Source organism: Sorex araneus, chromosome 1 (assembly GCF_027595985.1).
Source record: "Sorex araneus isolate mSorAra2 chromosome 1, mSorAra2.pri, whole genome shotgun sequence".
NCBI lineage: Eukaryota > Metazoa > Chordata > Mammalia > Eulipotyphla > Soricidae > Sorex > Sorex araneus.
In genome coordinates, this window is record NC_073302.1 from 128,217,413 (window position 1) to 128,241,341 (window position 23,929).

Consider the following 23,929-nt stretch of genomic DNA (forward strand, 5'->3'; position numbering starts at 1 on the left):
ATTATGGGATGCTGGAATCACCCCCAGGCAGGCCCGTGCTAGGCAAGCACCCTCCCCACAATACTGCCGTTCAGCTGCTCCGGCCCAGGGTCTTTTCTATGTTCAGCCTTAGGTCCACCTAAGTGCATGACATCAGGCATAGATTTTCACTTCTCTACACATTTTTGGTTTGGTTTGGTTTGTTTGGTTTTGTGTTAGTTTCTGGGTCTGGTCCGGCTCTGCTGCAGGCTTACTCCTGTCTCCTGTGCTCAAGGGTCACTCCTGGCAGTGCTTCAGGGACCATATGGGGAGCCAAGAATGAAACCAGGATCAGCAACACGCAAGGCAAGTGCCTACCCGCCCACCACCCACCCCACCCTCCCCCCTGTGCTCTCACTCTGGCCCCCGTTCCTTGTGCTCTCAAGTCCACATCCCTAAAATAAGGAGAATGTTCCCTTTCTCATAGGCCTACTGTGAGGGTTAAAAAATAGTAACGGAGGGGCCAGAGCGATCCTACAGGCATTTGGGGATAGCCTGGCACACAGCAGACCACAGCTGGGTGCCCTGAGCAGCACGAGGTGCAGCCCTGAAGGCCACTAAGCACCTCTGGGGAGTCCAGGTCATCCCTAGTGGGGGGGGGGCCCAGGCAGCACCTCACAGATGGGACTGAACCGCCAACCTGGTTGGCCGAGAATCATTGGGGGACCCCAGACCCCCACCCCCAGCACTGCTGAAGAACTCCCCCATGCCAAGAAAAATAATAAAAATAATGTATATTTAAAACAACAGCAGTAACTAATATATAATAAATATAAAGGTAATGCCAGCCAGCAATATTATTTTTTTAGCTAGCATTATTATTAATAATTAGCAGGTATACAGAAATAATGCCTGCTCTCTCAAGACTCCTGTTAAATGCCAGACTTCAGAGACCAGTTCCCAATCATCTCATTAAGGTCTGTCATGAAATAAAGCAGGCGGGGCTGCAGCGGGAAAGCAGGGCACCAAGTGGCCAGCGACGGTGCCAGGATGCACAGAATGTGGCAAAGACGAGCTGATGGCCCGAGGCACTCACTAGACTCAGAATAATATGAATTCATGAAGATTTTCTCTTTTTTTCTCCCTTTTCTCCTTTTAGCATTGGCAGGAGGGTCTTGAGCACATTGGTGGTAGTGGGGTAGAGTCACTTTGTATAGCAAAACCACAAACGCTAGCGCTATTATAACTTCATCACCGAAACCATAAGCAAAATAGATTTTGTGTCTCAGAAAGCACCCAACGTGGTGCCTTTCCAAATCCCCAGTCATTTCTCATTTCTGAGTGCAGAGTTCCTACAATTCACTAGAAGCTCTCCTGCTTCTATTCCTAAATTAAAATGACAAATTAGTTTTCATCTTGATTCTTCTAATTAAGCCTGGTCTAATAAGACTCTCTACAGGGACGACAATGTTACATATCCCACGATAAGGCCATATCTATGCTAATCAACACAGCAGTCCCTAGCCACATGTGGCTAGTACAGAGAAACCGAATTGTTTATTTAATTCGAATTTTAAAAGTCACAAGAGGCTGGGGGCTGCCAGGGCTCATCAGACAAGTCAGCTGAGAATGGTATCTGCAGCCCGAGATGGCAAAAACCCCCAAGGGACATCTGGCTCTAATATCACAGCGCTGTGAGAGATCAGAGAGATCCATTCTTGGACGAGGGAGGACAGTCGTGAGCACATTTGCAGGCTCAGTAAAAGGATTTTAGAGGGCTGGAGAAATAGCACAGCAGGTAGGGTGTTTGCCTTGCACGCAGCTGACCTGGGTTCGATTCCCAGCATCCCATATGGTCCCTTGAGCACCGCCAGGGGGTAATTCCTGAGTGCAGAGCCAGGAGTAATAACCCCTGTGCATTGCCAGGTGTGACCCCCCAAAAAAAAAAAAAGGATTTTAATCTCAGCTTCCCTTGTGCCAGCAGAGAAACTCCCCTGTCTTTAGTCTTTGCCTGGTCTCCTCTCCGGGAGCTAGGGAAAGAACTGCGCTGGGCAGGGATGGCCCCGGGTATTCACCGCCAGATGCCTGCATCCCTGTGGCATCTCTCCCACCCGACTTTCCTTTCTTATAACTGCATTGATTATCAGGCACCAGCGGGTCATTTTCTGCTCTCAGAATAAGACTCATGGCTAAAAGAATCAGATTATAAAGGAACAAAGGGGAAATAAACACTGTACCCCAGAGGATGCATAAGGCCTCATGGTTCTCAAAGAATTACTAGCCTGTGTGTCGGCCGCACAACACATTGTAAGACACTTCCTACCCATTTTCCATAATTACCACGCATCTTTGATGGAGTTGAGACAGTAGGCCACAAATCTTAGAGAGTATACATACATACATCCCTCTCGGAGAGCCCGGCAAGCTACCAAGAGTATCCCGCCCATACAGGCAGAGCCTGGCAAGCTACCGATGGTATATTCGATATGCCAAAAACAGTAACCAAGGTCTCATGGCCCTGACCCTGAAAGAGCCTCCAATTGTTGGGAAAGACAAATAAGGAGAGGCTGCTAAAATCTCAGGGCTGGGAGGAATAGAGATGTTACTGGTGTCCTCGAGTATATCGATGAACAACGGGATGACAGTGACAGTGACAGTGATGGAAGTTTTATGTAGCCCATAAAATCATTTTAAGTTATAGACTGTTTTTCTTTAGTAATGTTAATATGTGCCAAGCACAGGGAATTAGGATGATCTGATAGGTAACTGTACAGGTTCCCGCCCCCTCTAGGGGGAGCCAGAGACAGAGTCCAGGAGGTACTCACGGCCAATCCCACCCAGTTCCATCCCCGTCACCCCATACGGTTCACTGACCATCACCGGGGGTCACTCCCAAGCAAAGAGCCAGACTAGCCCTTGAGCAGGACAGGGTGTGGGCCACAAACCAAAAACAGTAACACACTTTACTGCCCGAGGCATTTGAACCATTACGAAAACACCACTGAACTGAAATGCAATCCTGGTCACGCATCTAGAGCAGCGGTTCTCATTCATCCACGCACAGCTTAGAGGGGTTGCAGAGTGCTGAACTAGAGCTATTGCATGATGCAGTACACAACCCTTCCATCATGAAAAACATCAAGGACGTATGTTCTCCTTCCCAGACTGGATTCCTAAAAGCCCTTCCACAGGATCTCAAAGTGATCTCAAACTCAAAAAGGATTCCAATTTTAAGATAACCTTTATACCCTTTAACTCTCTTTTCAGTATCAAATATGCATAAACAAAATAGCAGGGTTTGTGTATAAGAACCAATTTCTGTATCAGAATGTCAACTCTGGGTAGGCTCTAGAATTTCGCAAGATTTTCCCAGATGTGCCAAAAAAAAAAAAAAATCAGTGCTTTTATCTAGCTGGTCCAAACGGGACCATGTCATGGTAACTCCTAGTACTACCTTCTTCCCTCATGAATTCACAGCATCTAACAAGAGAAAGTAATGAATTTCTCTCATACCACTATTTTCCTAGAATTCTGTATACAAAACGTCTCCTTAGAATCTCACTGAAGAAGGTCTAGTTTACTCAAGCACCAAAGGGCATTTGTAAGTTTGACTGGTCCTAAAGCTTGAGCTCAAAGAGAGGATCTGAAGGCGAAATTAGCCACCCAGCAAGAAAGCTAATGATGCAGCAAAATTTTGACGAGTATATATTTAAAGCTAATTTTCCCAGGCAGGTCCCGATAAAGAAAGAGGCTGTGACAAAACAAATGAGCTTAAAATACATTTTTTAAAACTATATACATTTTAAATCTACATACATTAAAAAATATACATTTTTTAAAACGAAGACCCAAAATTGTGCGTGTTTGTCAGTGTACAGATCATTACAACATGCCAGTCAAACAAAAGCTTACGTTTGGTAGACTGGAAGCACCTGTAAAGGCGATTAGAGGCTGCCCCCAAAGCCTTCATCTCCCTTGGAGAGCCCGGCAAGCTACCGAGAGTATCCCGCCCATATGGCAGAGCCTGGCAAGCTACCCGTGGCATACTTGATATGCCAAAAACAGTAACAACAATGGTCCTAATTCCCCTGACCCTGAAAGAGCCCCCAATATGCCATTGGGCTACACTAGCACTCGACAGGGATGAATGGAGACGTTACTGGCACCCACTCGTACAAATCAAGGAACAACAGAATGACAGTGATACAGTGAAGACCCAACATCCAGTTTAACCTTCAGGACATGAGAAATAACCTCTTCTCTTACCTCTACCACTGTGGTGCCCGCCGCCTTACACATCGGCAAATTGAAATTCCTCGCACTTTTCCTACAAAAGGGTTGGGAGGGAAAAGGAAGTGGGGGAAAAAGACAAAATTAAGAAGTGTCTCTTGTGGTTTTAGTGATTAAGAAGTTTTCTATGAATTAAGACTCTGAATCTCTTTAAGAGTCTACCAGCTTCCACAAATTTTATAACCATTTTATAAATTAAAGAAAAAAAACACACAGGATGGTAACTTTATTCAATTACTTCTTTTGTGTGGATTTTGAGGTAAGATGTACTATTTTTTATAATCATATAAGTCATACACGGAAAATAAAAATGGATATTAATAAACCTGCTATATTTAAAAGTAATCTCCCTACCTCTTCTTATGAGGATGCCATTTTTTATTTCTACTGTGAATTACTTCATTTAACTTGCTTCTGTTAAAATATTGAAGCACACAGCAAGTGATTTACATAAGAAGTTATAGTAATTATATTCCCCATTAAAGAGAAATCTATTGCTGAAATTAAAATGGAACATTCTTCAGAAATTTGTGACTCACCTATAAAGCTCATGCTGGAGCACCAATGTCTAAGGGAATTTTATTTAAAGTACAACACCCACATCAGACCCTGCAGTAGAAAAATTTCAAGAGATGCCAGTTTCGCTGGTTTTTTTGGTTTTTTATTCCCAAGTTCCTAAACGAATGTACTTCTCTAAACTTAAATACATCTTTCAGAGTTTTCTGAGAGTGTAAGTTGCTAGGAAAGTTTTTTGGTAACGGGAAGTAAGTCACAAGCACAATTTATTAGTTCTTTCAGAAGAACCATGTTCATTTCACTTCGATTCAAGACCGGGTATAAGGAGAGGCACTGTCACAAGGGCAGTGCCGGAGGTCACCAGCTGTCCAGCAAAAAAAGGACCAACAGGAAAATGTTCAGGAGGTCAGGGCTCTCTCACGTACACAGTAGCTGAGACTGACCACCAGCATCCTCTCTGTGCCCAGGTGATCCACGAGAGCTCTGCTTGAAATATCTTAAGACTTAAGGTCTCCTGACCACCGATGACCGATATTCTCAATTCAGATCAGTGTTTAAGAACTATAGGCAAAAACTCAGTGCTTCCAATGGCCCTAGCACAGTCCCAAAACACAAAACCCAGGCAAGGAAACATTGGATAAAACATTGGATAAACTGGGGAAAGTATTTGAATTCTGTTGGGTCTCTGGGCAGGGGGTGTCCCTTTGGATCGGGGCAACTCCAAGGTTGGTGTTGGAGGTCATTCCCTGCAGTGCTCAAAGGACCATTTGTCTCTGGGACTTGATCTGGGCCTCTGGCATCCAGCCCACTGAGCTCCCTCTCCAACTCCCATCAATCTTTCTTAAGAAGCATCTAGGCTAGATGCTTATCATCATCACTGGGAGATCATTGAGGGGGCTGGTGTGCATCCCTGGCATGCACAGGGTGCCAAGTTCGCTCGATATCCAGCACTGCGTGGTCTCCTGAGCACCACCAGGTGGAGTTCTGGTGGCCCCCAGCACTAAAGAAGGCACAAAAGAACAAAAAAAGAAAATGAAAACAAACTGTGAAAAGCAGCTAGACTTAGGGTCAGGAAGGAGTCCCCATGAGAAAGTGCATGTGCGCACACAGACCTGGGTTTGATGCCCCATGCTGGAAAATGGGAGCGGGGGCTACCAAGGACGTGACTCAGGTAGTGGAGCACTTGCAAGGAGGCCCCAAATTCTACCACTGGAACCACATGCACCCACAGCACCACTGGGCATGGTAGCCCTGGTAGCCCCCAAGGCCAGAGCACTTGCTGCCCCAGTCCCACTGGGTAGGACCTTTATTAAAAATAAAGATGATCAATATATATATGAATGACTAAAAGGCAACTAGGCTCTGCAAAGACTACAATGAGGTGTTAAATATGGAAGTCATGCTGCAAAATATCTTCTGTAATTGCCCAAATCAGCTGTAATCTCAAACACTGGCTACATTCAAGATATATGATAACAAATCAATATCATGTATGTTCCTCACACATGAACAAAAACAATATGAAGAGTTGCTGAGAATTTAACTGTGATCCCACCAAAGCCAAATTTGGTCTTCTTAAAAAGCTAAAATTTTCTTCTTTTAAAGCAGAAAATTTATAAGGAAAAAAAAAAGGATCCGAGTTACCTAACAAGTGAAATATTCATGAAACAAACATTTTGGAAATCTCCTATGGACATATTCAAAGGTAACATAATTTTCAAAAATTAACATCGTCTATAAATCCAAGATGCTAAATACTTGATTTGCTTAGGGTAATCAGAAGATCTTGAAATCCTAAGACCTTAAGCATATGGCTTAAGAAGATAATAAAATTGGAAGTTAGGGATTATTAATGCTAATCAACTTGTCAGTGGAAACCTTTATAAGCATTTCCTAGCAGATGTCAGTGCAACTAGGAATAAAAATGATTTCAATGATTATATGACTATCATCTTTCTAGACTGTCAAATGAACAGACATTTTGAGACAATGCATGCAAGCAACTATCAAAATTAATTCTGTGTACGTCTGTTATCTTCTCTTCCATGCCTAAACATTACAATTAGTCTTGGTGACTAAAACACAGAGGTAAAACAATACTCATTTGTTTGAGATTCTACACAAGGGTGTGAGATTCAAAGCACTTGCCAAGCCAAGCAGCCGGATGCCAACCACTCAGAAAGGACTCAGCGACATCACAGCAATGGCCTTGCAAACACACACACATATGCAACACATGCACACACATGTATACACATGCACACATATATACACATGAACACACGTATAAACATGCACATGCATGTAGGTGTGAAACTATAACCCCCTTCCTTCTTTCTCAATTTTAGGGCTCAGGTGTGAAATTATAACCCCCTTCCTTCTTTCTCAATTTTAGGGCTCAGGAGCGCCTCCCGGTTCAAGGTTGACTCCTGACAGTGTTTTGGGGGGCCATATGGGGCTGGAGATCCTATCGAGGTCTCCTGCAAGCAATGCATGTGCTCCAATAAGCTGGGCTCCCTCTCTCCAGCTCAGCTCTGAACCCATCTTTAAGAAAACATTTATCAGCATACAAATGAGATCATCCCTTTTGTAATCACATTTTTACAACTATAAAGTTGCTGTGATGCATGCCATGAATGGTTTCCAAAGTCTTCACCCTACCTGAAAATCACGTTTCCTACACGATCAGCCTTCCAGGCTTTCACCAAAGCGAAATCCCCAGTGATGGCTTCCTCCATGATGTAGTGCTGGCCATTAAACTCCCGCACCTGCAGGAGAGAGACAGAGGGTCCTGAGGTCTTTGTCCAGCTGAGAAACATGCCGTGCCAGACAGGCAGATAGAGGGACACAAGGCTAGCAAGGAAGGATTCGCAGAAACAGATGCATCTCAACAGAGATGTTGCCAAGAGCAGGAGGGAGGAAATCAGGACAGTTCAAGAGTCGGTGAAGAGGGAAAAATGTGGTAGCAGTCTCACAACGGCTCAGCAAGGCGGGCCTAGGAGAGCTGAGGAGCTGAGGAACAAGAAACTCATCTGTACCAGGCTGGAGCAATCGGACAGCAGGTAGAGCATTTGCCTTACATGCAGTCAGTCTGGGTTCAATTCCTAGCACCCCACACGGTCCTGCCAAAAGTGATCCCTGAGAGCAGAGTCAGGAGTAAACCCTGAGTAACACTGGGTATGACACCCTCCCCCGCCCCCACCACCACCAAAGGAAAACAAAACAAAACAAACAAACAAAAAAACACCTCTACCTGTCTGAATCGGGGAATCCAACTCAAGTTTGTGAAATACTAACGTACCTGGTTGTATTCAATTTACTGTCTTTTTAGCTGATACACTGAACACAAAAATAGACCGTCTTTCCCTCCACCCTGGATAATACTTCTCTGTAAGTTGCACTAAATGTCCAAAGGATTGTCTGTACACAAAAATAGTTACAGAAACGCATCATCGCTCTTAATTAATGTATAAGTCACTTCTATGAGATTTGAATATTCCTATTCAATTCACTAACTGGGAGAAATGTAACATACCAAATCTTTCTGACCATGAAGTACTACTGTCGTAGCACTGATGTAGCACTGTTTTTCATCGATTTGCTCTAGCGGTTACCAGTAATGACTCCATTGTGAGAATTCTTATTACTGTTTTTGGCATATCGAATATGCCACGGGTAGCTTGCCAGGCTCTGCCATGCGGACGGGATACTCTCGATAGCTTGCCTGGCTCTCCAACAGGGACAGAGGAATCAAACCTGGCTCGGCCACATGCAAGGCAAATGCCCTACCCACTGTGCTATCGCTCCAGCCCCATGAGATAACACACATCTACCTATATCTGAGGAAGTTCTTTAGGGAGGAGGGAAGTTCTGTTGTTGTTGTTTTTTTAATTTATCTAAAAATATCATTTTCCTCTTAAAATAATACATGTTTTCTGTGTATTGGACTATTCACAGGCACTTAATGGTTTCTCTTGATACTTGAATGTTGTATCTTTTTCTATTAATGCCTTTTCTGTCATAACTGGTATGGTACAAATGCTTTTTCCATTTTAAATAGTCATATTTTGTAAGTAACACTGATTCCAACATCAGTTTTCGAAGCAAAGGCTTACATATCAACCCCTGCACATACATTATGCTCATCACTAAGAGTCTAGGTTCTATTCACCATCATATATTGATCTCTTTTATTCTATTAATCTATGCAGCTTTCTAAAGGGATAATTTTTATCTTGGTCTGTTTATTGCTTTCTCATTCTACCGTGAAGTTGGGGTAGCGGGGGAAGCATAAAGCAATTCTCTGCCATGGCAGCGTGTTCGTCCTTCGCTTGGGGGATTTAGCTTTTGGAATTAAAGCAAAGAGAGGAGACATCAACAGCCACCCTCCCGGCAGCACAGGATGGGAGTTACGGGAAAGCAAGACTCATTCCACAGTCCCACTGCGCCCCCTAGCGACACACTGCATGCTTTTCCTAGAAAGATTCCACAAAGTTTTGGACCTGGGGCGTATAAAACAGATTTCTTTTCTAAGAGAAAAGCATACCCACTACCCTGGTAGGTAGGATCTGCCCCACACAGAACTGAACCAGGTTCGATCCCCAGCATCCCAACAAAATACAAGAAACCAATGGAAACAGTTGAGATTGCATCAAAATTAAAATTTTGGGGGGAGGGGGGAGAGAGAGCACAGTGGTTAGAGATTTACCCTGAAGGACTAGAGCAATAGCACAGTGGGTAGGGCGTTTGCCTTGCATGCAGCTGACCCGGGGCCGACCCGGGTTCAATTCCTCCGTCCCTCTCAGAGAGTCCAGCAAGCTACCGAGAGCATCCCACCCGCACGGCAGAGCCTGGCAAGCTACCATGGTGTATTAGATATGCCAAAAACAGTAACAACAAATCTCACAATGGAGACTTTACTGGTGCCCGCTCGATTAAAGCAAATTGATGAATAACGGGATGACAGTGACAGTGACAGTGACAGTGGCCTACCCAGGTCATCCCATATGGTCCCAAGCACCGCCAAAAGTAATTGCTGAGTGCAGAGCCAGGAGTAATTGCTGAGCATCTCCATGTGTGGCTCAAAAACAAAACAAAACACAAGCAAAAAAAAGATACGCACTATCCTGCAAATATATATTAATGGACCTGGGAAGTAACTGATGATAGAAGATTCTTAAAAACATATTGAGACAAATGACATGAAAGAGATTTAGAAGCTGCATATCAATACAAAGGTGGTTTATTTTAAAAGGTTTATGGAATTTAAACACCAACGATGACAGAGGAGTTTCGCCTGCAGATCTGGAAACTCGCTAAGGATATGCTAACCCAGGGCAAAGGCTGCTGTTTAAGGCTTTCTTTTTCCTCTGTTCCAATTCCATAATTTCCTGATGGATCTACACGCCAGCTGGTGCTGAGTGTTAGAAATTCTGAAACTTAAATTCAAGAAATGGGGGCCTGAGAGATGGTACCGTGGAAAGGGGACTTGCCTTGCACATGGCCAAAACGGGTTCAATCCCCAGCACCCGCCGTAGTCCCTGGAGCACCGGCAAAAAATGATTCCTGGGAGCGGAGCCGGGAGTGAGCCCTGAGTACCACTTAGTGTGTTCACCAAATAAAAGATACTGTAGGCGAGTAAGACAGACCAAGTCCAGTCCACACTCGCTAGTCCACATTCACCCCCAAGAGCTGGGGCTCCGCCGGCTCTGCTCCCTCCCTGACTCCAACACCTGCCAGATTCTTCTCCTCTCTGTGTCTCCTTGTTGCCAGTGATGTCCCTGCTTCCAAAGCCAACGGCCAAGTTTCAGTCCCCACCTCCCGTCAGGTGGACACTGATGTTCAGTGTCTACCCTGGTCTTTCGGGGACTGGAGAGACGCAGACAGCCCCGCCACAGCCCCTGGACACCAGCCAGCGTGACCCAGAAGCAAACAAGAAATCCCCTGCATGCGTCAAAGCACCTGGGTTCCACCACTCCTAGACACTCCCTCTCCTCCCAACCGTTACATATCAAAAAGGTGTTTCCTATCTGCACTCATGTAGCCAGAGGGGCCAAGGAGGCAACTCTGATAGCACTGAGGCCTTGGGTTCCATGGGGAGGAAAAAAAAATCCACTGCAATAAAATAAAATAGTCTGTGGTCTTTCAAAGTTCCTCTCCCAGATGTGACTCTCCCAAGCTGGGGTCCGGAGCACCTGCTCTTAATGCCTGGACGAGTTCTCAAAAGCACCAACCCCCAGCTCCGTGGACAGCCTCCTGCCGTTCCCACCTGAATTAGAAACATACCGGATTCCTGATACCCACGGCCAGTCCCTCAGCAAATCCACTGGCTCTATCTCCGAATCCCGTCACTGCTCACGAATTCCACTGGGAGGAAGTTAGTCTAAACTGCCGATTCTCAACCAGTGGTCAACAGACTTCTGGCCTACACTACCTTCCAGTCCCACCTGGATTAGTACACCAGGCTGAAGTCTTCCCTACTGCTTCCTTCAGTCCCCCAACAAAAAAGAAAAAGGTTCTCCACTCCATAGCCACAGGCATCTTTCCAAACCCCTCTCCCAGCACTACTGAAAACCCTGTCAGCCTCTCACCTCAGTGAGAACAAAACTCCTGTGAGCTGGCACCTCCCTCTCTTCGGTCTTCAGTCGGACCACTCAACCTCGCTGGCTCTGTTCCAGTCTCATCCCCTGCTGTTCCTCGCAGTATAGCCTGCTCGGAGCCAGGGCCTCTCCCGTCTGGCTAGAGCAGAACTCTGCGGACTTGGTCTGTCTTACTCACCTACAGTATTTCCTTCATTTCTGTCTTGTTCCTAGCTCCAAGCTCGGGGGAACCAGGTGGTACTAGGAATTGAACCCGGGCCTCCAGCACGCAAAGCATCAACAGCTATCCTTCCCATCAGAACACAGGAAGAAAGCATGTGCTCCAGCACTTCGAGTCATTTCCCCAGACTCTCTCCTCTTACTCAGGTCCCTACCAGACGTCACAAACCACAAACGTAAGAGGTTTTCTCTGGCCCAATGTGGAACACCATCTCCCTGGTCATTGCTCATTCTCTCTGCCTTTAGCCTACATAGCACATTACTTTCAGTCGTGACATCACAGTGTCTGAGTGTGTGTGTGTGTGTGTGTGTGTGTGTGTGTGTGCGCGCGCGAGTGAGAGAGAGAGAGAGAGAAAGAGAGAGAGAGAGAACACAAGCAGAGGGAGAGTATAAGCGATCGAGAGAGAAAGAGAGAGACAAAGAGAGAAAGAGAGTGGGGAGGAGGTATGAATCATCCCTTTCCCTGGTTCTTAATAAAGATCATGAGGGAATGTCCCACAAATAGCAGTTCCTCAATAAATATTATTGAATTTAAAAACTCACTGGCCACTTCTACTATAAGCAAGGAACAGAGAACAAACAAGAAATAATCTATCAACTTCCTTAGAAACTCAAATTAAAATGACAAGACTAGATTCGAGTACCTGGCTCTAGGCATAAGTGAACCTAGGGGATTCAGAGCGAGTCTAGTCTTTCCCACATCTTCCCAGGCAAGGAAAATTGCTTTAGCCTCTAACAAGATCTCAAAGTATTATTTCTGAACTGTCACTGGTCACTGTCATCCCATTGCTCATCGATTTGTTCGAGCGGGCACCAATAACGTCTCTCATTGAGAGACTTATTGTTACTGTTTTTGGCATATCCAATATGCACAGGTAGCTTGCCAGGCTCTGCCGTGCGGGCTCCATACTCTCAGTAGCTTGCCGGGCTCTCCGAGCAGGAAGGAGGAATCGAACACGGGTCGGCCACATGAAAGGCAAAAGCCCAACCAGTGCTATCACTCCAGCCCTGAACACCTTCATCAATATTAACTGTGATTCATTTTAATAATTAGGCTTTAGCCTTTCGCTTTGTTAAAACCTATTTAAACCTAATCATGCAGTGAAGAAAGAAGCAGGAAAGAATATGACAAACATTAATAAAGGCTCTGGGTCAGGGCTGGAGAGAGTACAGAGGGTAGAGCATTTGTCTTGCACACGGGTGACCCAGGTTCAAACCCCAGCATCCCATTTCGTCCCCTGGGCACTGCCAGGAGTGATTCCTTGGTGCAGAGCCAGGAGTCAGCTGTGAGCACCAGCAGGTGTGGCCCAAAAACAAGAACAAAAAATAAAAACAAAGGCAGCACTGGGTCAGTTTAGGTTGCTCTCAGAAGAAAGGCAATGCTCTGGACGAAAGAGGCTGCTAGCACCAACAGTGAGCAGCAGGGGACAGGGACAATGACCTTTTTATCTTCCTCCAGAACAGGGCCATGTACCGCTAACATCCCTGCAGGCAGACAGGCCTAGTGATTCCTTCCCTGGCTGAGGTTGCGGCTCCCTACACAGTTGCATTTCTGCAACCTGCATTCACTCTCGAGTTGCAAGCAGGGAGGAGCGGGGAGATTCCCCTGATATAGCAACGCACGGCTGACCCATGTGGTTTTTGAAATTAGCTCTCAAGGTATTTCAAATGCCTGAGTCTAAAGTTCTGTTTTCTAATATGAACACTTCTCAAAAAAATAAAGAACTGAGCTTTCATGCAGCCCAGCAGTTCTTATTCTTCTGTTTATTGTGTTTTTGGATTTTTGTTTGTTTGTTTATTTGGTTTGGTTTGGTTTTAAGCCACATGCGGTGGTGCTCAGGGCAGACTCCTGGCTTCTTTGCATTCAGGATTCACCCCTGTTGGTGCTTGGGGGTTCACATGGGATGCCATGAACTGAACCTGGGTTGGCTATATGCAAATCAAGTGTCTTAATCTGCTATCACTCCAGCCCTTCTTCTTTTTGTATTTTGGATGGGGTTTATTTGGGGGGGGGGAGGGGTGGTAAAAATACAAAAATGGTTTTCAGGGTTTACTACACTCCGGGATCACTCCTGGCAGGGTTTGAGGAAATCATACACAGTGTCAGGGACTACACCTGGGTTGGCCATGTGCAAGGCAAGGCCCTTAACCTCGACACCATCACTCCAGCTCGGCCACGTGTTGGCATCTACTCCAGGGGACCAAAAACTCTTCTGAAAAGACATTTGTGCTTCTATGTTCATTTCAGCACCAGTCACAATAGCCAAAACCTAGAAACAACCTGTGTGTTCAAGAAGAGATGAGTGGCTAACGCAACTGTGGTACATATACACAGAGGACTGTCACTTGGTGTAAGAAGAGACGAAATTATGAGATTTGCTGCTCTGTGAATGGATATGCAGAGCTTCATGCTGAGTGAAGTCATAAGGAGAGAGAGAGAGTTATCTCTAGGATGTGGGATATAAAAAACAAATAAAACCCATAGTAAAGGAATAACAAATAACAAGCAGCAACAGGATCTAAGAATTGGTCTACAGAACTGAGTTTAACCATAGTGGGGGAGGTTAGAAGGGGGCCCTCTAGTGGAAATACATGGGTGTTGCAATACTGTGTGCATGAAATCCCATACTGTAAGTCACAGGGTGTAAACTTTAAAAAAAAAAAAAAAAGTTTAATTAAAAGTCAGTTTCAGGAGGGCCAGAAAGACAGTGCAGGAGTTAAGGTGCTTGCTTTGCATACAGGTAAACAGGTTCAACCCTTGGACCAGCAAAGGATCCTCTGAGGCCTGCCAGGAGTGATCCCTAAGAACAGAGCCAGGAATAAGCCCAGAGCACAGCTAGATGTGGGCCAGGGGGAAAAAAGGAGTGGGTGGAGGAGATAATAAATAAGTTTTGTTTTCCCTATAAGTGACTAAAGTTACTTAGTACTCCATATCGCCGAGCACTTAAAGCAAAACTAAGTTATTTGGGCTAACGTACACATGTGTCCGTATGTAAAATAAAGCCTTACGGAGAGAACATGAAGTTTATTCCACTGGGATATTGCAGCCCTCTGCTTTTCAAGATTGCAGACCAATGTGATTCTTCTTCTTTTTCCCTTCTTCCATCATATCTCGAAAAGGTCTGAGCTTGAAGCATTTAATGCTATAGAATTCAACCATACATCTGCTTGATCTTCCACAGAAACATAACTGTAGGATAACATAGCCTCAGGAAGTTTAGGTTTATTGGGTTACTCCCATCTCCCATTCCTCTGTATTTATTTGTAACTTCTTTCTTTGTGTTCTGTTGACTTGTAAATATTGTTTTTCTCTTCTCCTTGAGTCCTTTGCATAGTTTATTCAGAGCCATGTCCTTTTTGTGTGGACACAGGAAGACTTAGCAAATGCTATGCTTTTGTAACCTGGGAGTCATTTGACTCTACATGGTATTTTCCTCCTGGGCATCTGTTCTCTTGACCTAAACCTCAGCTGCCCTTACTTCCTAGCACCCCCAAAAGCAGGGTCCCAAGGAGGGTCGGGACCGACCCAGGACAAGCGGTGAGTTATGTGCTACCCTGGCATCGAGATGGGCCTGGCCAAAGTGCCTAATGCTTAACTATAAGTTAAGAGCTTGGTCATGGAAAAATGCTGTCATGATCCAAAAAGTAGTAACTAGATTTGGACCCTGCTTGAGTTAGGAATAATTAATCTGGCCTGAGGGCTGTAGTCTGAGTCTGCAAGATGTTCCCAGGAGAGCTGCCCTATAAGCCTCAATGTATCTCTTACTGTGTCCATACAAAAATAACTAGTATTAAGATGTTAATGAGTGTTTGGACTAAGGAAAGGAGAAAAACACCTTAAGAGGTATTTTGCCTTCTGGCAGTCAGGAAGGGCTTTGGAAAGCCCCTAGGTGGTGCTTCCTTTGAACCTAGTGGGCCCCCAGGAAGGGCTTTCTTATGTTGATTTTGCTACCAGACTTGGTGTAGCCCAGAGGGCAAGGTGGAGAGAGACAAGTAGGGAGAGAGACAGTGAAGAGAATCCAGAAAGTGGGGATGGAGGAGTGAGGAGCTAGGAAGGAAGAGTGCTGGGGGAGAGGAGAGAGGAGAAATGGGGAGCTCAGAGAGACTGGAACAGGCGCGGGGAGAGAACGGAATGAACAGCATCTGATCAATCAACTGGCTTGTTCCTTGTTTCCTCTTTGACACCCCATGGCCCCCACGCCCCGGGGGCAGCCTATGGGAAGAGCTACCAGGGCTCTCCCCTGGTCGCCCCCTGGCAGATGTTTTTTACACATAACCAGCCATCCTAAAAGCTCCTACATTTGTTAAAAATCTATCACAAAACTAGTTTGAACTAACTCATATATGAATGACAGAGTCTTTTCGTCTACTTATTCTGTTTCTTCTGCATGACCTTAGTTGCTAGTAGATGCTCCGTGTCAGCTAGGAATTTTACCTACCGCACCTATGTACGTGAGCGACAGTGTCTGCTCTCCCGCAGAGGGGGTACTTCACTCCCTCTGCCAAGGAGTGCCCCCAGAAGGCTGTGCTGCGTGAGCCAAGCCGGGGTTCTGCGTAGGAGAAAGCTTCTTACCTCTCTGGGCTTACTGGAAATGGCAACGCTGCCATCTTTGTTGTACTTGATTGGGGATCCGCCTTCTTGCACCAGGGTCCCATACCCGGTGCTGGTGTAGAACGCGGGCACTCCAGCCCCACCTGCGCGGATCCTCTCGGCGAGAGTGCCCTGCAGGCGAGCAAGCAAGACCCCGTTAAGCTCACTTAGGCATTTGGACACAAACATCTAGGGATGACAGTTCCTGCTCGCAAGGGCTTTATCACTCACAGTTCCCCATCTCTCTGTCTCTCTGTCTCTCTGCTGGGGAGGCCGGGGGAGCACGGGAGGCAGCTCTGGGCCACCAAATGCCGACGAGTCATTGCAGCGGCCCCCGCACATTATTTGGTGAACTCACAACTAAGCGCACAGAAACAAGAGTCCTGGCTCTGCCGTCGGCTATCTGCCAACTGTTTAACTTCTCTGAACCTTGGATTTCCTATGTGTAAAATGGATAAACAATGCTAGTGCTGCAAATTTTATTTCATGGAGTAAATTTCATAATAATAAAAATGAAGTTACAAATGTCTGGCAGGCAGCCACAGGCCAGTGATGGCTATCAGGAAGGGCAGGAAAAAGGGGGCACGCATATTCTTCGCATTTTAAGATTTTTCTCACGTAAAGAATCCCGAGGGATCTTCCCACCTTCAACAGAGAAGAGGCCAGGCAGTCTGGTGAGCAATGCGGCCGGAGAAATGCTCCGGACCCGAATCCGGGCCAACAACACCAGGGATCCAGACGGAGGAGGTACAGCAGGCACACCTTCTCCGGATGGAGCCCTGGCGACACTGAGAAGCAACTAACACGGCTCCGGGTTGCGGGACTGGAACACATCAGAGCCGCGGGGGGGCACTGGAGTGGGGCAGCGCCTGCCCAAACTCCACATGGTCCCGGCCGCCGGAAGTCCCGCCCTCGACCCACCCTCGGCGCCATCTTCCCACCTTCAACAGAGAAGAGGCCAGGCAGTCTGGTGAGCAACGTGGCCGGAGAAATGCTCTGGACCCGAATCCGGGCCAACAACACCAGGGATCCAGACGGAGGAGGTACAGCGGGCACACCTTCTCCGGATGGAGCCCTGGCGACACTGAGAAGCAACTAACACGGCTCCGGGTTGCGGGACTGGAACACATCCAAGCCGCGCAGCCGCATTTCCTTACTAGGGCTGTCTTCATTGGGGGGAAACTCCAACAATAGTGAGTTTTGTTTTGCAATATGGAATGTAAGCAAGGTAGAGAGAAAATGAAGTGAAATTCATCAGTTATACAGTTGGGGGGGCTGTGGCGGGGGGTATACTGGGGATTTTGGTGGTGGAATATGGGATGGTGTTTGAATATTGTATAACTGAGACATAAACCTGAAAACTTTGTAACTTTCCACATGGTGATATAATAAAAATTAAAAAAAATAAATAAAAAATAAATAAATGATGCCTTTTCAGCAGGCCTGGTTGTTGGGGGAAAATTCCAAACAATAATAGTGAGTTCTCTATTGAAATGTTGAATGTATTCAAAGTATAGAGAGAATAAAGTGAAGATCATTAGCTACTCAGGTGGGGGGAGGGTGGGAAGGGGGTATATTGGGGTTCTTGGTGGTGGAAATGTGCACTGGTGAAGGGATGGGGGTTTAATCAGTATATGACTGAGACTTAAACCTGAAAGCTTTGTATTTTTTTCACGGTGATTCAATAAAACAAAATTTAGAAAAAAAACAAAACAACAACTTAAGTCGCCTGTATGCAGGGCCAGGCCTATGTTGTTAGTGGTATTATCTGGGACCTCCTTACTGCACTATTAAATTGAAACCTTGGACTTATGTCTCACTCACCACCAATCTCTGGCATATTGAAATAAAATACCAACAATAACAAAAAAAAAAGAATCCCGAGCGCCCGAAAGATCATCCATCCGGTAAGGCGCTTGTCTTGCAGGTGTCTGACCTGAGTTCCATCTGGGCACACTACGGTCTCATGAGCCCACCAGGAGTGAACCCTGAGTGTAGAACCAGGAGTAAGCCCTGAGCACAGCTGGGTGTGGCCCAAAAACAAATCCAAAGGAAAAAAAATTGTTGAATATTCCTGCTATCTGTCCAACTGAACAAAGGCTGGAAGCAGGTCCGCAGAGATGCTCTGCAAACGCCAGCAAGCTGCCAACTCCGGCCCCCTCTGTGAGTCCTAAAGAGCCCCAGCACCTAACCCACTCCCCTCCCTGACACAGTCAGGCTGGGCTGCAAGACACCTTACCAGAGCCAAGATGGATATGCCACTAATTTAGGGGGGGAAGAGGAGCCAGGGCCAGGACACTGACCTGGTTTGGTTTATATGAAAGAAATATTAAGGGGCCAGAGAGATGTACAGGAGCTCCAGTGCTTGCCTTGCACACAGCCCACGCTGGTTTGGGCCGCAGCACTGCATACGGCCCACAGAGCACAGTCAGGGTCACTCCTGAGCACACAGTCACAAACAGCCCCTGAGCATCCCTGACCTGTCCCAGAAAGAAATATCAAGGAAGTTCCCCCTCTAGCAAAGTAAACTATCATGCAAAAGACCCGGAAGTTAACTTCCTACAGCCCAAACAGCAAGGTATCTCAAGTCAATCGTGTTAAGAGGAAAAGCATACGCAGCAGACTGAATTGGGATCTGTCCCAACTTCCTTGGTCAAAGCTCTGACCAGGTGGTGACTGTGGCTGGAGTGCAGGGCCTCTGCAAACATCAGTGAGATGAAATAAATTCATAAAAGTGGGTCCTGGCACTCATTTGGTATGAGACTAACACCTAAGGACAGTAGAGACAAGGGTGAAGACTGGTGCATGGCCAGAAGCCTGCCTCATGCATTGGGTAGCAGGCAAGTGGGAATAGAGAAGGGACAACTAGGTCAATGAGGGTTGGTGGGATCACTCGGGATGGGAGATGTGTGCTGAAAATAGATAAAGGACCAAACATGATGGCCTCTCAGTATCTGTGTCGCAAACCATAATGTCCAAAAGTAGAGAGAGGGAGAGAGAGAAAGTGGGGCTGGGGCGATAGCACTGTGGGTAGGGCATTTGCCTTGCACACGGCTGACCCGGGTTCGATTCCCAGCATCCTATATGGTCCCCTGAGCACGGCCAGGGGTAATTTCTGAGAGCAGAGCCACAAGTGACCCCTGTGCATCGCCGGGTATGACCCAGAAAACCAAAAGTAGAGAGAGTAAGAAGGAAGGTGCCTGCCATAGAGGCGGGGGGGTAGGATGGAGTGGGGGTGGCGAAAAGGATGGGTGTTCCGTCCTTGTATGACTGAAACTCAATCATGAAAGCTTTGTAACTGTACCTCACAGTGATTCATTTTCATTGTATTTTATTCAATTCAAAAATAAAAGCAGGTCCTGACTCCAAAGGATTCTTGTTGGGAGCAAGAGGTCGAAGCGAACCCCTAGACACCCCCAAGCTCCCGCCCCCACGCTCTCCCTCGCCTCCCCAGCCGAGAAGCCAGTCGGCGGCAGCACCTGGAGCCAGAAGGGCAGCAAGCCGCGCAGGCCCGCTTGAGCACTGTGTCTCAGCACGAGCAGACGAGAGCAACTGCGCTCCCTCGTTCCAAGCAATTTTAGGTGGAAACTGGACAAATACCAAGTCCCCCCCTCCCCCCTGCCCCCGCCCCCGCCAGCACTGCTCGGCCATGTCTGTGCTAGGGAGGGATCATGTGGGATCCAGGTTATCCCTCGGGGGCCGCTCTCTGGAGACAAGGGTAAACTGTGACTTCACTAGGGGAAAACAGTTTGCTTCTACACTGCCACCCACTGGGTGGGGTCTGCGCGGGAGTCTCTGTGGCTGGCAGGAAGGAAGCAGAGTCTGCGAGCACATCAGAATGGCAGACCAATGCATACCCGTTTCCTTGGACTCAGGGGCGGCAAAGACAGTCCTCTGTGACTAAGGCTTCCGGTACTTAGGAGCCGGTGTAGAAAATGACTCAATTCACTCTCGAATCCACTGCAAAAACTGTTTGCTTCAAAATGACATCAGCTCCCCCGCCACCTGCACCCTGACCCCCAGTACATCAGGCCTCGGAGAAGTCTCAGCAGGACTGTCTCATTCACAAATTTCTAATCCCATGGTTCGCAGGGACTGACCTTTAGGTCAATTCTCACTTAATATAGCATGGTTTCAGCACAAGAGAAACCACGGCCAACCCTGAAATTTTATCCTGTAACCTCTAGTGTCTGTAGTGGAAACATTTTCTTTTGCAGGGCGCAAATGACAGAAAAAAAGTATTAATATCCACCATGTATTAATCCTAGGGGATTAAACTAACAGGTGTGCTGGACAAAATCCCTTACGTTAGCAAAAGGGTGTCCTCTCTGCCTTAGTTCTCTGGCACAAAGAATTCTTTATGCCACTCTTTGCTGACTTTTTTTTTTCCCTGCTTTTTGGGTCACACCCGGCAACGCTCAGGGGTTACTCCTGGCTCTGCACTCAGGAATTACTCCTAGCAGTGCTCAGGAACCATATGGGATGCTGGGGAATCAAACAATGGCCGACCGCAAACCCAAGCATGCAAGGCTAATGCCCTACCCACTGTACTATCGCTCCAGTCAGTGTTGGCTTTTTTTTTTTTTTTTGGTTTTTGGGTCACACCCAGAGATGCTCAGGGGTCACTCCTGGCTCTGCACTCAGGAATTACCCCTGGCCGTTCTCAGGGGACCATATGGGATGCTGGGAATCGAACCCGGGTCGGCCGCGTGCAAGGCAAACGCCCTACCTACTGTTGCTATCACTCCAGCCCGCCGTGTTGACTCATTTTAAATTGTCCTTTTCTCCCTCTGGGTTCTCTTTGTGTTAGAAATCTAAGACCACTAAGACAAAGATAGCTGGAAATGATCACTGGATAGGAACCACGTGCTGAAAACATTAACGGAACAGACATGATAACCTCTCGGTATCTGTATTGCAAACCATAGTGTCCAAAAGGAGAGAGACAGGCAGACAGAGACAGAGAGAGAAAGTGCCTGTCATAGACAAGCTTGCGGAAGGAGGGTTATGGGAGAGAAACTGAGGACACTAGTGGTGGGAAATGCACACTGGTGGAGGGACAGGTGTTGGAACACTGTATGACTGTAACCAACCATGAACAGCTCTGTACGGGTCTATCTCACAGTGATTCAACAAAAGAAATAAAATAAGTCAGCATGGGAAAAAGAAAAGCCAAGAAAGTTTTCCAACCTGAGGTGTCAGCTCCACTTCTAATTCACCAGCTAAATATTGCCGTTCAAATTCTGCATTTTCTCCCACGTATGAAGAGACCATGCGCTTTATCTGCCTAGATTTAAGTAAAAGGCCCAAGCCGAAGTTGTCCACCCTGGAAGGAAAAAGAAAGCAGCAGGAAGTCAGACACATGCAAAACAGTTACCACTGCAACTCAAAGCCAAGTTTCATTAAACGCCAAGCTTCTGGGCATTTAATCCACGTTCTTTCTTGCTACTCACCATTCAAAGAACGGCCCTGCAAAGGGACTGTTATGTTCTGATTGTTCAGCTCCGGAAACTAAAGTTCAAAATGTTTCATTTAAATGAATCATCCACCAAGATCTTGGGCAGTAAGTGACAAAGCCAGAACTCAACCCACTTCCTTCCTCCCTCCAGTCCAGCCCTTCCCACTGCTGCAAAGTGATGCGGGCTAGAAGGTGGACAGAGATGCTTGTCCTAAGCTCGGAGGCTAATGTGCAGTGGCAGTCGCACTGTTTGGCCCGGGGCTGGCTGGCTTCAAAGGAAGGTCTGCATAGACAAAATGGTCCAATTCCAAAAGCCGGAAAAGGGCACTCTCGTATATAAAAGGAAAAGGAAGAACATGTTTGTGAAATCGGAGCCAAATTATTAATAACTATCAATGTCTTTTCTCTAGCATAGAAATTTTGCTCTAAATGCTAATCCATACTTGGAACACTTTCAACAACAACAACAACAAAAAAAAAATCAGGAAACAAATCCCAAACCAGGAAAAATGGCACAGCTGGCAAGATCCCTTACCTGTTAAATTAGCCCTCATCTGGCTGACCTTATGGGCAGTAAATGTTATTTTGAAGTTCAAGTTTGTAGGTCGGGGCGAGCCTGGTGAGCTGGAGAGCAGTCAGTCTGTGCAGGCGGGCCTGGCTCACTCTCCAGCTCACACAGCCCCCAGCACCACCAGACAAAAGCAACCCCGAGCACCAGGGGTCTCCCTCGTTAGGAGGCCCTAGACACTGGCAGCTAAAGCAAAACAAATTGAAAATAAGCAAATACATAGTTTTATATATTCAAAGAATAAATACATAAATTTATTCTTAGAAATGGTGGAAGTAAACCATAATGCCCAAAAGGGGAGAGAGGGAGTTAGGGAGAGAGAAACAGAGACAGAGAGACAGAGAGAGAAAAGTGCTGCCAGCTGCCGGATGAGGCTGTTGTGAGGGTGGTGGAGGGGAAACCAGGGACACTGGTGCTGAGAAACAATAGGGAACATGGTATGACTGAAACATGACCATGAACAGCTTTGTCACTCTGTATCTCACGTTAATTCAACTAAATTAATTAATTGATTAATTTAATAAAAATTGCCCCCCAAAAAATGATGCAAGTGTTTTTAAATTGGGTTACATTTGTGCCTTTCTCATTTACTTCTATTATCTTTTTACAAAACAAGATACGCGTAAGATTGCAAGCAAAGTGAAAGTGACACCAGTAACTGAGTATTTTCTATTTTCCTTAGTCATCTTTTCTCTCTATTACTCTACTCAGGAGCCTCAAAAATAGTTAAACCAATTTAACTGTCCCTCTCCTCCTGATTTACTTCACCGAGCATGATACTCTCCATGTCCATCCACTTTTAAACAAATTTCATGACTTCATCTTTCCTAGCAGCTGCATAGTATTCCATTGTGTAGCTGTACCAAAGTTTCTTTAACCAGTCATCTGTTCTTGGGCACTCAGGTTGTTTCCAGGTTCTGGCTATTGTGACAGTCCTGTAATGAACATACAGGTGCAGATGTCATTTCTACTGTGCCTTTTTTGTACCCTCAGGATATATTTCCAGAAGTAGTATTGTGGGGTAATATAGAAGCTCAATTTCTAGTTTTTGAAGGACTGTCCATATTGTTTTCCAGAAAGGCTGGACCAGTCGGCATTCCACCAACAGTGAAAGAGCATCCCTATTCCCCACATCCACGCCAGCACTGGTTGCTTTTGTTCTTTTGAATGTGTGCCAATCTCTGTGGTGTGAGATGATATCTCATTGTTGTTTTGATTTGCATCTCCCTGATGATTAGCGATGTAGAGCATTTTTTCATGTACCTTTTGGCGATTTCTATTTCCTTTTTTGAGGAAACTTTCAGTGAGCTCTCTCTGTATTTTGATCACTGTTTCCTTTGAGGTGCAGAAGCTTCTTAGTTTGATGTAGTCCCATTTGTTTATGTTTGTTTCCACTTGCTTGGTCAGTGGTGTTTCATCCTTAAAGATGCTTTTAGCCTCAATGTCATGGAGTGTTCTGCCTACATTTTCCTCTATGCAGTTTATGAATTCAAGTCTGACATTGAGATCTTTAATCCACTTTGATCTGACTTTTGTGCCTGGTGTTAGACAGAGGTCAGAGTTCATTTTTTGCAGGTAGCTGTCCAGTTTTCCCAGCATCATTTGTTAAAGAGTCTTCCCTTGTTCCACTTCATATATCTTGCTCCTTTATCAAAGATTAAGTGATCATATATTTGAGAGTCTGGGACAGAATATTCAACTCTGTTCCACTGGTCTGCGGATCTGATTCT

General features: G+C 46.1%; 1 protein-coding gene across 1 annotated transcript in view; it reads right to left on the reverse strand.

Moving 5' to 3' along the window:
- Window positions 1-23,929, reverse strand: part of OXCT1 (3-oxoacid CoA-transferase 1) — a 146,814-nt gene that overhangs the window by 104,098 nt on the left and 18,787 nt on the right. The window contains exons 4-7 of the mRNA XM_055118235.1: window positions 21,364-21,499; window positions 16,156-16,305; window positions 7,426-7,532; window positions 4,225-4,285 (exon numbers count right to left, since the gene is read on the reverse strand). Coding sequence (XP_054974210.1) covers window positions 4,225-4,285; window positions 7,426-7,532; window positions 16,156-16,305; window positions 21,364-21,499 — 454 coding nt within the window. The remainder of the gene's footprint in view (window positions 1-4,224; window positions 4,286-7,425; window positions 7,533-16,155; window positions 16,306-21,363; window positions 21,500-23,929) is intronic.